The sequence below is a fragment of the Cebus imitator genome, unplaced genomic scaffold, assembly GCF_001604975.1.
Source record: "Cebus imitator isolate Cc_AM_T3 unplaced genomic scaffold, Cebus_imitator-1.0 Scaffold461, whole genome shotgun sequence".
NCBI lineage: Eukaryota > Metazoa > Chordata > Mammalia > Primates > Cebidae > Cebus > Cebus imitator.
Genome location: NW_016107776.1, coordinates 438,105 through 453,176, shown reverse-complemented (window position 1 = coordinate 453,176; position 15,072 = coordinate 438,105). Strand labels below are relative to the sequence as shown.

At 57.6% G+C, this 15,072-nt stretch overlaps 1 protein-coding gene across 5 annotated transcripts in view; it reads right to left on the bottom strand.

Annotated features, from left to right (window-relative positions):
- Positions 1 to 15,072, bottom strand: part of TXNRD2 (thioredoxin reductase 2) — a 57,788-nt gene that overhangs the window by 5,709 nt on the left and 37,007 nt on the right. For all 5 annotated transcript variants that reach the window (XM_017512062.1, XM_017512060.2, XM_017512061.2 and 2 more), the window contains 2 exons: positions 13,749 to 13,923; positions 2,398 to 2,534 (listed from right to left, as the gene is read on the bottom strand). In XM_017512062.1, coding sequence (XP_017367551.1) covers positions 2,398 to 2,534; positions 13,749 to 13,923 — 312 coding nt within the window. The remainder of the gene's footprint in view (positions 1 to 2,397; positions 2,535 to 13,748; positions 13,924 to 15,072) is intronic.

The following is a 15,072-nucleotide window of genomic DNA, read 5'->3' as shown; positions in this document are numbered from 1 at the left end:
TGAGGCTGGCCGTGCCGACCCCACCTGGGAGAGGAGGCTGCTGCTGCTGAGGCTGGCCGTGCCGACCCCACACGCTCAAGCCTTCTCTTCAAACCCCTTCTACACGTTGTTGACTTCGGAGGGCTGCCCCATCACCAGGCTCAAAAGAGCCCCTGCTACCGTTTGCATTCACTGGAATCCCGGCAAAAACAGGACCCCGAAGCATTCCACGTGCTCCTGACATGAAGCTCGACTTGTGCTTCACAGCCCATAACAAATCCCAAATCAGAACGCTGCTGTTCTGGAGATCCCTCGTCCCAGGGTGCGCCCGGCCTTGGGGGTTCCAGCACCATGCTCCGGGATAGGCTGCCAATCACCTTGGCAGCAGGAAATGTAGATGCTGTTTGGCATTCCAGAAATGCACAGCGATCCGTGGAGATAAACTCAGAGTGCAGCCTCCACATTCCAGCAGGCCTGACTAACTGCGGAAACATCCCTCGGCGCGCAGCACACAACATCTCATTAAACAATAGCCCGCGCCCCGCCCACAGGCTCTTCCCAGCCACTCAAGGGACCACTGGTTGGGTGTTAACTCTTTGGACTGCTCACAATGACCTTTCTGACAGAGTAGATTTAATTTTTAAATAAAGAATGCCTTTGTGTGTGCCATGCATTTCTAGCAAAACGGTTTGAAATGTTACAGTTTCCGACACGCCCCGCCCCCCCACCCCCAGCCTGGGAGCTACATACTTGCACAGGGAAAACTCGATTCCCAGACAGAAGGGAGGCTTCCTGCTGTGCACAGAGATGCACACGGTGCTGTCTCAGGGTGCAGTGCCCACAGGATGCAACAGACCCTGCGATCAGAGACCACTGCACCTGCATGGTCCACGGGGAAGTTGAGCTTGCAGAAATCACACCGAGCTGAACCGCTCGGCTGATCAGCTGGGGCTAAGGGGTGGTGGAGGCACACAGAGCCGCGTGCTCTGTGCACGCAATCGGGCTGGCTAGATGGGCCCTACAGGACCCTGCAGGGTCTGCCTGGAGCCTCAGAGTGTGATCTTATTTGGAAATAAGATCTTTGCAGATATAATTAAGGTAAGGATGGAGAGGAAGTCATCCTGGGTCAGGTGGACCCTAAAGCCAATGACAGAGAAACTGTGAGACAAATTAGGGCCCAGAAGCACACTCGGGAGACTCACATGATGATAAGGCAGAGATCGCAGTGACACAGCCACAACCCAGAGATGCCTGGCACATCCTACCCCAGAGGCATCTGAGGGAGCCTGGCCCGGATGACAGCTTTTCTTTTTTTTTTTTTTGAGATGGAGCCTCACTTTGCTGCCCAGGCTGGAGTGCAGTGGCACAGTCCTGGCTCACAGTAACCTCCACCTTCCTCCTCCCTCCTCTCGGGTTCAAACAATTCTCCTGCCTCAGCCTCCCAGGTAGCTAGGATTACAGGCATGGGCCACCACGCCTGGCTACCTTTTGTATTTTTTTTAGTAGAGACAGAGTTTCACCATGTTGGCTAGGCTGGTCTTGAACTCCTGACCTCAAGTAATCTGCCTGCCTCAGCCTCCCAAAGTGCTGGGATTACAGGCATGAGCCACCACCCCAGCCCCCGCTGACACTTCGATTTCAGACTACTGCCCCCAAACATGAGAGAATCCATGTCTGCTGTTCTGGGCCACCCGTGTGTAGTGAGTTGGTACTGCAGCCCGACGACGACACTAACACCAAAGTTCTTACCACAGAGAAGCTCTCAGAGCCCCTCCAGAGCCACCCTCAGCAGCAGGCACTGGACATGCTGAGCACTCCTGAGGCTGCCAGGGTGCAGCCTCCTGAGGCTGACCGCTCAGGTCCCTTACTGGGGCTGTGGGGAGGGCGAGCTCCAGAGTCCCCACCCAGGAAAGGCTGGTGCTGGTCTCCACTCCACAGCAGTGGCTGAGAGCAGAGGACCTGCCCGCACGTGACACCCAGAGAGATAGGCCAGAGGGTACTGAGGTGGACAGGGCGGGGCTGGGTGGACTTGAACTCGAGCTGTTGCTCAACCCTGTGGGGACAGGACAGCCCCAAGGCCACGTCCAGCGGTGGCATCTCTAAGTCTATGCCTCCAGCCTACCTGGGGGCCGGTGTGCAGAGCTGACCCACACCCGTTCCCAGCAGGCATCTGCTGTTGGTGCCTGCAGCTGTCTTTAGGCCACCCACACCCCACCGCAGAGAGGAAAGGCAAGGCAGAGAGCCGAGGCCCACATCCAGGTCGTCCCAGAACTCCATAGAGGCTGGCCTGAGGTTTGGCCCAGAGCCTCTGTGATCAGAGAAATCGTTGTTCCTCTCCCAAGGGACAGGAGCAGCCGGAGCCCAGCAAGCAGGGGTGGTGGGTGGGCAGGGGGCAGGGGCCCTGGTCCCAGTCCATACCTCCACTACGTCGCCAATGGCATAGATGTGGGGCACAGAAGTGGCTTCCCGGGAGTCCACCAGGATCTTCTGAGTGCTGGGACTAGTGTCTACCCCAGCCTTCTCCAAATTCAGACTTCTGGTGTCTGGAACTCGACCTGAAGAAAACAGGGAGGGGGCTGAAAGGTCATCTACAGTGGCTTTGACCTAAAGCCCTTTATTTAAACTATTTCTCAGAGTGTCTGCTTAGAGACCTGGAGCGGTGGCTCACACCTGTAATCCCAGCACTGTGGGAGGACAAGGCGAGCAGATCACCTGAGGTCAGGAGTTTGAGACCAGCCTGGCCAACATGATGAAACCCTGTCTCCGCTGGGGGCAATGGCTCACTCCTGTAATCCCAGCACTTTGGGTGGCCGACACCAGTGGATCACCTGAGGTCTAGAGTTTGAGACCAGCCTGGCCAACATGCTGAAACTCCATCTCTACTAAAAATACGGGTATAGTGATGCATGCCTATTAGTCCCAGCTACTCAGTAGGCTGAATTGCTTGAATCCAGGAGGCGGAGGTTGCAGTGAGCCAAGATTGTGCCACTGCGCTCCAGCCTGGGTGACAAGAACAAAACTGTCTCAAAAAAAAAAAAAAAACAAAATAAAGTAAAATGTATTTCTGGCGGGGCAGAGTGGCTCACATTTGTAATCACAGCACTTTGGGAGGCCGAGGAAAGTGGATCATGAGGTCAAGAGATCGAAACCTTCCTGGCCAACATGGTGAAACCCTGTCTCTACTAAAAATACAAAAATTAGCCAGGCGTGGTGGCACACACCTGTAGTCCCAGCTACTAAGGAGGCTGAGGCAGGAGAACTGCTTGAACCCAGATGGTGGAGGTTGCAGTGAGCTGAGATTGTGCCATTGCACTTCAGCCTAGGAGACAAAGACTCATCTGTCTCAAAAAGAAAGAAAGAAAGAAAGAAATCCCCCCATCTCTACTAAAAATACAAAAATTAGCTGGGAGTGGTGGTGGTTACCTGTAGTCCCAGCTACTTGGGAGCCTGAGGCATGAGAATCACTTGAACCCAGGAGGCGGACGTTGCAGTGAGCTGAGATCGCACCACTGCAGTCCAGCCTGGGCAACAGAGTGAAAAGAATGCCCATTTAGAACTGGTCAAATATGAAGCACCAGTGGCGCAGAGAGGCTCCTAGCCTCTGCAGGAGATGGCAGGCAGGTCTGAGACGGACACTGGTCACATGCCAGCCAGCCCAGGAGGGACAGAGGGAATGCCACCTGAGGAAGCTGGAGTCGGCCTCAGACTGGATGCTGGCACGTGGGAACCTCAGACTGGATCCTGGCACATGGGAAAGGAAGAGGCACTTGCCGATGCTGGGGCTCCCTGACCTCAGAGCACTGAGCACGGGACCCCAGAACTTTCCACATGCTCAGGCCTCAGGCCCTGCTGCAGGGCCACCAGCATAGTGCCAAAGGCCCTGGTGCTGACATCATCTGGAGAAACCAGCCCCTCGTGGGGAGCTCTTGGCACCTGGCCTGCCTGGCGTCCCTGCATCTGTCCGCAGCACGGCAGCCTGACACCATCAGGCAGTGAGACCCACCAGCTCTCAGGCCTCCAGAGTCCAGCAGGGCCTCCTCCAAGGGACACCTGCTGGCTCCCGGTGGCCTCCTCCCTGTCTGGACAGGCTGAAGAGGAGCCGGCCATACCCTGGACTATACCCCAGTCAATGCTCAGGTCCTGGGGTCTGGTCCTCCACCCAGGCAGGGCCTGAAGGTCTCTCCGCATTAAGGGAAAGCAAGTCCCCCAACCCGCTAGTAGAGGGCCGAATGAGCAGCAGTAGCAGCCAGGTCTCCCCCCCACTCCGTGCTGCAGCCCCCGGTGCCTGGCACACAGCCCCAGCCTAGAGACCTCAGGGCAAGGGGAGCTGGGCTAAGGGGCAACATCCAAACTACACCATGCCTATTCTGGGGGGCAGCTGGCTCAGCTGATCCTGCTCTTGGGTGCAAAGGCCAACAGGGGCAGGGCATGGCCAGTCCAGGGTAGCACAGCTGCCCCCTGCCAGTCTCCACACAGCCTGGGGCCAGGAGGAAGGGCAGCACGTGGGCCTCGTCACAGCCGAGTGGCCAGCAGAGGTCCCTTTCTCCCCTAACTCAGACAGGTGTGGTTTTGCCCGGCCGGCGGGCAGCCACTGCAGCTTTGCCCTCCCAACCCGGCTGCTCTCAGCTCCCAGAGGCTCAGGATGATCCCTCGATGGCAACGGCGATTTGGCGTCAAAGGCATAGCTCCCCTGCTCATTGTGGCTGGGACAAACCAGCTGCTGGCCGGTATGCGGGTGGCGCCCACCTAAGCATCTGGAAGCTGAAGGCCCCGTGAAAGGGAACCCTTAAGTCTCCAGCTGCCGTCCCGGGGCGGGAGTCAAAACATACAAACTTGGCTAAGCCAGCTTGCGGGAGGCCGGCTCCAGCCTCCATGCTCTGCTCAGTCGCAGGAATTGGGTGCCAGGCGGGCTGGCACCAGTTGGGGATCGGCCTAGACACAGGGGATGCCAGCCCACATCAGAAGAAGGAGCTGGGGCCCATGGGCAGGGCTGGAGTACGAGGGGGGCTGAAGTCCCTGCAGGCAGGGGGCTCACGCTCAGCTCTCTGGCCCCTCCCCAGCCTGGTGTCCAGTCCACCAGGCCCAGCACTTCCTGGTGCAGTTCCGTGCGGGAACAAAACATCCGACGCTGGACCCACACTCCCCTGTGCACGCTTGCCTGGCTGGCCCTGGGAAGCCAAGAGCACTCATCATGTTCCTCATGGTAACTATGGCAACTACAGACCAGGCAGGTCCTGACCACGCCCTGTCCCCAGGCCCCAAAGGAAATAAAGATAAACTTAAAAGTAGTCACAAGAGAAAACAGAGGTATGGAGCTAGGTGGCCCATCCAAAGCCAGAACTTTTCTGCACATGCTGAGTGGATGCCTCTGGGAAGTTGGTGGGAAATGTGAGGGAGCCACTAATGTGAAAAGCAAGTGACAGCTGGACAGGCTGGACGGCCAGCAGGGAGTGGGCTGCGCGGCATAGACACGCCCCTTCGGGAACGAACAACAAAGAGAGTGACCTGTGGCAGGCGTCAGACTTGGCCCTGAGGAGGGCAGCCAAGGACACAGTGGGCTTAGAAGCTGGGCCCGTGGGACCTGGCTGGGGAGTGGGTACAGGGAAGAGGCCGGCTTCATTTGGGTGGGGCCACATCCCCAGCTGTGGCCAGCCTTGATGGCAGGACAGCAGGCCCTGAGCCCCACCATGGGCCTTGCTGAGCAAAGGACTGGGCAGTGGCTAGGGTCGACCCTGGAATGCTGTTCCTTTATACTTGGAGCAGGGCCAGGTCTCCCTGCTGTGCTGGGCAGCCAGTCGGGTGGCCTTGGCCGAAGTGGCTCAGGTCTGGAGCCCTGCAGGAGGGTGGACGACTTATGCTGAGGTGGGAACCCAGAGGGGTCCGAATGGTGTGAGCAGCAGGATGCTGGCAGCTGTGCCCAGTCAGCTCCCAACCAATTCCCTCCTACGCCAGGATAAAGGCGCACCTCTCGGGCAATTTGGGGAAAGAGGGCTGCCTGCACTGCTGCCTGTCGCCCTGTGTGCTGTGCTCAGAGCTTTCCCAGCTGTGCTGCCGCCCACTGCGGGCCTCCTCGTGGGGCTCTGTGTCCCTGGGCTCTGTCCTCGCGCCTCTGCTCTCGACTGCCCCGTGCAGTGTTTGCCAAGTGCTGCTGAATGGCCCCTCCTGGGGTGGGACATCTGGTGGCCCTCGAGTCTCTGCCTCCTAGACACTACCAGGACAGAGACTTGGGGCACCGGCTTGCCATGTGTCAGCTGAGTTGCTGGGGCAGATCCTCAGAGGAAGGGCAGCCAGCTGAGTGGGGGCTTCCCAGCGCAGGGCACTCCCTAGACTCCGTTCCTTCCCGGGGGAGGCGGTGCACAGCGCTCTCCGTCATGCTGCTTTAATTTTCTCTTCTTTGATGATTAGTAAGATGAAGTAATTTTTGACCAAGTGTTTATGAACCGTATTTCCTCTTTCGTAAATTGCCAGTCCCTGCCTTTTCTTGTGCATTCACAGGCATCTTCATCACACTCCTGCTTTGAAACAGCTTATTACATAATGGATACATGACACTGGCATATTTTCTGCAAACAGCAAGGGCATTAAAATTCCAGGTACAGCTCTTCAGGCTGCACTCATGAGCAGTCGTGGGCCGCAGGATGCGTGGACAGAGGAAGGGCGCCCGCTCTGTGCTCCGTGTGCGTGTGAAGCATGAGGGCTCCTGCGCCTGCATGCTGTGGACTTGGCTGGGCAGCACAGATACATCAAGGGCACCTTGAAGGACATCCCCCTGCTGAGATGGTCTCCGGGACCCACACAGGTTTAAGCAGCAGACAACGCTGTCCATCACCACCAAGGGCCTCCACATGGGCCAGTCTGGGTTTGTGTATGGCAGCAAGAGGGCCCAGCTGGACGTCAGCAGCATCCTCCCTGCAGACACCACACCTGTACCATCAGGCACTGCCTGGAGGACACGCTGGGACTGAACTAGTTGGCCTGAGCCTTGGAGAACTAAGCCACAGTCACCTCCTCTAGCCCAGAGACCAGAAAGACTCACGTGAAGCTGCCCCCCCCCCCAGAAGGATCATCTCAGCCAACAGAGCTGTGGTCGGTGTGGGCGCCAGAGACGGCCGAACCGACCAGCCATCCTGACGGCAGGCTATGCCCGCTACACAGGAGGCAATGAGGAGCTGCCGGCCGTGGTGCAGCGCATGGCCACAACCCCCAGGGACCATCCTTTCAGAGGTGGCAACCACTGGCACACTGGCAAACCTGCTGCTGCAAAGATGCCTCTACTGGTAGCAAAGTGGGTCTCTCCGCTGCCCGCTGGACTTGGTTCAGAATTGGGGCTGATGGGCCCAACAAAGTTTGTCCTTCTGCCGAAAAAACAGTAATTCCAGGTACAGATGGATGTTCTCACTTCCTGATGTATGGCTGACCCACGACACTGACTCTCAGGAAGCACTGTGCTGAGCACCTCTGCACCCCAGAGCTGCCTCCACCCCCAGGCCCAGCAGTGCAGCACCCTGGATGCAGGACAGCCCAGGCTTTCCGTGCGTGGCCCTGGGAGTGCCGGGAGCAGCTAGGCAGGGCAGCCCTCCTCTGATCACACTGAGAGCCCCACCAGCTGCTGTCATTGGCCAGGGAGATGGAGGGCAGCCACCATGCTGGTCCAGCCAGCCTGGCCCCAACCAAGGAGGGGCCAGGGAAGGCTGAAGGCCAAAAACCACCCGGACAGTAACCATGGGTCACTCCCACCTATTCTGATAGACACAGGGACGTGGGGACAGCCAGCCGCAAGCAGTATCACACGCCTCCCTCATCCATGACGGGAAAATAGGCATGCCCTCTGATTTCACACCCGCCTGGGACACAAGTTCCCAACACAGCAGAGCAAGGAGGCAGTGCCCAGGGTGAGGTCAGTGCCAGTGGGAGAACAGCAGGGTGAGCCAGGGGCTGTGATCCAGACAGCGGCAGCCGGGGCCAAGCACTGCGCCTGAGAACAAGGGCGTGGGTGTGGGAGGCTCCAGGGCTGGTGGGCGACGAGAGGCAGGCAGGGCTTCACACACAGGCCCTGTGGGCTACCTGGCGACTGTCTCATAAGGCATGTGGCCCCCAGAGCCAGCCACTCTCACGGGGCCTGGCCTGCCACTTGCCCCAACGAGGCACCTTGGACCAGGCACAAAGGAGCGTATACCTTTGGAACTGGAGTGAGATCCTTGAAGCGTATTTTTTAAAAATATTTATCCTTTTTTTTTTTCTTTTTTTTTCAGAATGGCCCCTTCTCAATGAGCCTCAGGGCCCCACCCGAAGCTATGAGCCCACTGAGGGGGAAGGGGATGCACCTGCCTGCTGGCCTCGGGTCCCATCCGAGATGTCATGTTAGTTGAATAAATGAGTAAGCCCCCTGACCTCAATGGGACCTGATGCTGGCTGCTCACTGTGACTACCAGCACCCACCAGGGACCCCTCCCCTAGGCCGTCCCAGGGGTGTCACATACCCAGGGAGGCTCCTCGGGGGTGGCGGTGAGCTTCCCCGCAGCATTATGAGGCATAAGACCCCACAGTCAGCCTTGGAGTATGGCACAGCCCCCAGCTCGGGCCCACAGGACCCCCAGGAAGGAGCGTGCCCTGTGGTGACTGGTCACTATTGCTTTAACAATTATTATTATTATTTGAAAAGAGGTTTCACTGTTGCTCAGGCTGGTCTTGAACTCCTGGGCTCAAACGATTCTCCCACCTCAGTGTTCCAAAGTGTTGGGATTATAGACATGAGCCACCATGGGCCAGGCCCTTTAACAATTGATAACATAATTGGCTGCCCCAGGAGCACCTGCAGACATTAGAGGGCGAATGGTAATATGTATAAATGGTGCTGACCTATCTCCTGAAGACTTTTCAACAAGTTTTTTTTTTTTTTCTTGAGATGGACTCTCGTTTTTTAGCCCAGGCTGGAGTGCAGTGGTGCGATCTCGGCTCACTGCAACCTCCGCCTTCCAGGCCCCTGTTCAAGCAATTCTCCTACCTCAGCCTCCCAAATAGCTGGGATTACAGGCATGAGCCACCATGCCCAACTAATTTTTGTATTTTTTAGTAGAGACAGGGTTTCACCATGTTGACCAGTCTGATCTTGAACTCCTGACCTTGTGATCCTCCTGCCTCGGCCTCCCAAAGTGCTGGGATTACACGTGTGAGCCACCAGGCAGCATCCACACCCACTGCGGCCCCTAAGCCCCGGCTACACCCATATCAGCATGAAGGGCATCCAGGAGGAGCCACCCCCTCCCGCTCACCAGGCTTGGGATGCTGCCGCCCATCCCGAGCCTCGGGGCTTGGTTTTTGCTTTCTCCCCTCTCTTGCTGCCTGGCACACAACAGAGGGACATTCTGCAGGGACTCGTGTGGTGGTGTCTGTGGTGTGCGGCAGCCGCCATCTGAGCACAACTGAGTAGAGATGACTGCCCACCACGTACACGCCAGGAGGCAGTCCCGGCCTGCAGCCCACTCTGACAACAGCTCCCCTGCTGGGCACTGCCGGCCGAGATTGTCATGCGTCCCTTTGGTGTCCCCAGTTCCTCTGGACAGTTCTCTGTCCCACTCTTGAGAGTAAGATGCTGAAGTCTCTGGTGCATCCCTCCCTGTCTCCTGGGCGTCCTGGCCTTTGCCGGCATGGTCCGGAGGCCCCGTGGGGGGGTTTCTGCGCCTGGGGCTTTTGCGGGCGGCCGCTGCTTTGTGTGAGTGGGAGGGTGGGTGGCCCGGGTCTGCCTGTGGGTGCCTTTGTTTTTTCGGTGTGTGGTGCTGGTTTGCAGGCATGTGTCTGTGTCTTAGTTCTTTCAGTGAAGGCCTTTTGTGTTTGTGGTTTCTCTTGCTTGGGTCGGAGCTGTCCAGCTTTGTTTCCTGGGTCTTGCGTGCCTTGCCTCCCCCTTGGGTGGCGCGTGGGAGCTTGGCTTCCCTGCTTGGTCCTGGGGCCTTGCAGGTGCTTGGTTGTCGATCTGCCTGTTTATCGTGTGCCCTGCTTTGTGTGTTGGCTCTTGCTGGCGTGGGTGGGGTTCCTGTGGTACTGTGAGGGATGCACCAGAGACTTCAGCATCTTACTCTCAAGAGTGGGACAGAGAACTGTCCAGAGGAACTGGGGACACCAAAGGGACGCATGACAATCTCGGCTTCCAGTTTCCCAAGGCTGCAGTACAGAGACAGTCTGTCCCTCTTTAAAACAAAATCTAAGCTCAACTAGCACTGCAAAGCCTCTGCACTGGGAGGTGTTTGCTCAGACGGCCCCGCCCGGCTCTGCTCCCCTAGACAGCCAGGGATTCAGGCCACAACTGGTTAACTCGGTGGGCGAATTCGAGCCCGCAGCGATGCTGGCTGACTGTCTTCACTCAGCGCTGTAATCGGCACATCTGCAGACAGGAAATCCTCCTCGCTGAAGTTCCCAGTCTATTATCTGAGACACCTGGTGTGGGCGGGTGACTCAGAGACAAACAATGAGCAGGGGCCCCCTGCACAGCAATTAACTGCTTTAACTGCTAATGTGTTTAATCCACCACGTGGAGATCAAGGCTGCGTCGAGGAAGGGCTCGGTCCGACTCGGCTTCCCGACAGCAGGGCCCGCTTCACGACGCCTATGCCCATGGTCCTCGCCAGCTGTGGCCAGGTGCCGGGAACACAGGCAGCGGGCAGGGCCAGCACTCGGCCCCGCACAGGAGCTCCGTGAGCACCTGAGCCCCTTCTGCGTGTGTGCACACTGGGCACGGGGGGCATCCTCCCTTCCTGTCAGAGCCCAGATCGTGCGCGCGTGGTCCACACCGGGACAGGAAGCGGAGTTGGAGATGCTGGCATTGCTAGCTGTGCAGCCCCGAGGGCGCTGGATTTTAACCTCCCAGTGGATCTTCCTTTATTGCAAGTAGAAATACAGCTTGGTTAAAGGCTTATCATACAAACCAGCAGAAAACACTTGCATTTGCTGACCTGGGAAGCGGCTCCTGAATGTTTACAAAACCTGGCTCTGAGCAGCAGCGAAGTCAGCACATGCCCGAGCGGCCCCCAGCAGGCGCGCAGAAGCCGGGCCGCCCTCGGGAAGCAGGGTCAGAGGCCAAGGACTGCGAAAAGCTTCCACCCCCAGCATCAATCACGCCAGGCAGACTGTCTGGGCGATGCTCATTTTGAAAATACAAAAAAATAAAACAGACTCCTAGCAAGGGCGGATGGGCGTGCAGGCCACAGCAGCCCTGCCAACCAGGGAGGGGCCTTGCTTGTTGCCTGCCAGGCCGACACCCGGGCTTTCTGGGGACATACTCCTGGCCCGCTGGGCTGCCGCATCCCTAGGGGCTCAGCCGAGGGCTGCCCCTCGGTTCCACGGCAAGAGCACCCTATGCCATGGGTGAACAGAGATGTCAGCAGACAGAGGAGGAGAGCTAGGGCCCGGTGGGAGGGAGAGACTCACCATCTCCCCTTCAGAGTGCAGTTTATTTGGGAATGAGAGTAAGAGGATAAATTTTGAAAGAAAAATAAAGTAGAATTTATGATGAGAATCATCAGTACACTTCGGGGTCCAAAATGTAACCTAATCCTTCATAGTGTTTATCATAATAAACTTACTTAAAATCTACTTTTACAACGTGACTGAGAGCATTACTTTTGCTGACTGATCACCTCTGGGCCAAGAGCCCTGCGTCTCAGGTCCTCCCCGGCCGTCAGCTCCGCGCTTGTGCCCACTGTGCAGAAGTGAAGGCTCGGCTGCTCCAGGGTGGAGGTCCTCCCCGGCCGTCAGCTCCGCGCTTGTGCCCACTGTGCAGAAGTGAAGGCTCGGCTGCTCCAGGCTGGTTTCCTTTCTGATTTCCCATTCCAAGTGACTGCTTCAGAAGTGCATCACCCTGTGACGCAGCTTGTGCCTCTGGGAGCCCTCCCCCAGGGGACACCAACAACTGGCCAGCCCCACTGGAGCCAGGTGATCTGAGAGGAACCCTGGCTCTGATCTCGGGCTCTCGCAGGGAACAACAGAGCAGGCTGGGCATGGAAAGGCCTCGGAGAACTAACAACACTGAGTAGGTTGCTCCCGCCTTCAACATGCAAGTTGACAGGGCCAGTGGGAAAACTAGGAACCTAAACTAGATGGCCAGGCACTGAGGCAGGTAGGATGCCTGGGCAGGCACGCTGTGTGTGCCGCCACCCACCCTGACAAGGGCCTGCAGCTCTCCTTGGGGCGCCCAGCTTTGTAGCAGGCCTCGGATAAGGCGGTGTCTGGCTGATCCCTGTTGATTCCAGCTCCCCGTCCCCAGCCCCCTCAGAGAGCCCAGCCCAGATCTGCGTCCACACTCCCCACACCAGCTCGGCCTCTGCCCCACGCAAAATCGGACCCTCACCTGACAGAGAGCAAGAAGGTGAGACCAGACTGTGCCTAGCCAGTGGCAGCCAGCCCACGCCAGGCCAGGAAAGGCCCAGGCCACTGCGCAGCGCTGGACGGGTGGTGTCTTTGGAAGCCTTTGAAATGTGACTTCTGGAAAAGCCTGAGACACCACTCCTGGCACGTGATGACCTGCTAGGCCCAAAGGGACCCACTGGGAAATACTGAAAGCCACAAGAAGACTGGGCAGAACTTTAAAAAGCCTGCATCATTTTTACGGGCTGAAAACAGCCGGCTTGTGCACACCCATGTTCACAGCAGCATGATCCACAACAACCAAAGACAGAAGCCACCTAAGTGTCCACTGACAGATGATGGACACACACAGAGCTTGGCCTTCAACAGGAAGGAAGTGCTGGCACCGGGCACACAAACGGTAACCCAGTAACAGATGCTGCGGCATGGGCTCGGCTTGAAAACATTGTGCTAAGAGACATGAGCCAGTCACGAAAGGACAAACTGCACCTATGTGAAGTCTCTGGAGGAGTCAGAGCCATCGAGACAGACAGTGGAAGGGTGAGTGCCAGGCGCAGTGGGGAGAGAGGGTTTAATGGAGACAGAGCTCAGTCTGGAGCTAATGGAGACGTTCTAGACATGTGCGTTCGTGCTGGCTATACAACGTGAATGTACTTAACACCCCTGAACTACACGCTTTAAAATGCTTACGATGATGAATTTTATGTTATATACATGTTACTGTCAGTCTTCAAGCTTTCAAATCTATATCATTTTTATGTTAAAAACAACAAACTAGCTTGGCTGGGCGCAGCAGCTCAAAGCTGTAATCCCAGCACTTGGAAGGCTGAGATGGGAAGACGGATTGAGCCTGGGAGGTCAAGGCTGCAGTGAGCTGTGACCACACCACTGCACTCCGCCTGGGCAAGAGAGACACCCTGTCTCAAAAGAAAACAAAAGAAAAGAAAAGCACCTAGTTTGAAAGCCTGAAGCAGCAAATTTAATATGCTAAAGAAAAAATGCATACCAAGGTTTAAACCTGGAAGGCGACGTGCAGGATTTACGTGCTGAAACCTTAACAAGCAATCTACCCAGGACGAGGGCAGGCCAGGAGGACTGCCCAGCCGCTCCCTGATGAGGACACCTGGCTGCCACCGTCTGTCTCATCTCTGGTTTTTCCAGCATGTCCCACGGTGGTGGGGAGACATGCAGAAACTCGAGGTGCTGGGGACGGCAGGATGGGCACAGCCCAGCGTGGATGCCACCCCACAGGCCTTCACGGTGGCTTTCAAGGTACACTGGGGAGCAGCCAACCCACCTGGTGACCAGCAGGATCAGGGAGCCCTGGGAGGTGGCGACAGGAAGTGGGGTGAAGATTCTCCACGTGCCTCGAGGAGAGCAGAGACACAGTGTGTGGCTCGACGCACCCTTACCTACGGCCCACAGGACGGTGTTGAAGGTGCCCGTGCCCTCCTTGCCAGTGGTGTGGTCCTCCCAGGTGACCTGCAGCTGGCCGTCTGGGAGCCTCCTGACTTGGGAGGGGGTGCAGCCCCTCAGGAACCGGGTGCCATGAGATGCCATGTGCTCCGTGACCAAGGAGGACATTTGCTGCAAAGCACAAGAGGATGGGCCATGAAGACCAGGTGACTGGGGAGAGGCCCTGGCCCTGGCCCTGGCCCTGGCCCTGCCTCAGGGAGGGGCTGAGAGGCGTCTATGCAGAAGACATACCCTCTTGCTCTCGGTGGAGTGTCTGGCCCCCTTCTGGCTGCAAGTCCTCAGACCCTGGGCCCTGTGGTGAGGACTCACTTGTCCTGTGGGCTCCTCTCTAGACGCTAATTAACTAAGTCCTCATCAGCCAGATACAACCACCCCTATCATCCCAATACTTTGGGAGGCTGAGGTGGGAGGACCCCTCAAGCCCAGGAGTTTGAGCTTGCAATGAACCGTGATCACGCCACTGCACCCCAGCCTGGGCAACAGAGCAAGACCTTATCTCTAAAAGAAAATGGCCCCCTGCTCCTGGTCCACGCCTCCATATGTGGCCAACCTGCCCCTCTGCCATCCAAGAGCCAGGAGGGTAGGGAGAAACTCCACTGCCACCTAGAAATGTAGGCATAGGAGGCTCAGGTCAGACTGGGGACAGAGAGGGTCCCGTTTCTCCCTCCTGGCCCAGAAGGCCTGTGCACCCCCAGTCCAGCTGCAGTTGGGGCCCCATTCCCCAGGACAATGGAGCCTTGCACAGGCCAGCACTGAGGTTGGCCACAGCTTCTGGTTTCAAGAGGAGATAAACAGTCACTGCTGACATCCTCTGACACCTGTCCGGGTGTGCCAGCTGGCTCCAGATGGCGTGTGTGGGAGTCTGGCCTGCCGGGCAGGGCTGTTTGTACTACAGAAGGGCTGTCGCACACGCTGTTCACCCCTCCCGTACCCCTCCGAGGCCTGGCGGGCTTGGCCATCCCGGGCTCTGAGGGGAACCATGGGGCCCATCCAGGACACAGGGCTCACAGCCCCTCGGCCTGGATGCTCACACTGTGCATCCTCCCTGCCTGGGCACGCCCCATCCTGCAGGCCCCTTTCCTCCTCTGTCCACTGCCAGCTCACCCTCCCCACATCTCAAGTCTCCAAGGCCTTCCCAGACACTGCGTCCCAACCACAGGGCTCAGTGAGTCTGCAGTGAGGGACGGTGGGCGTGTGCCACAGCCTGAGGATGAAGAATCACACAGCCACACAGGTGGAGGGACACACAGCCTGAGGATG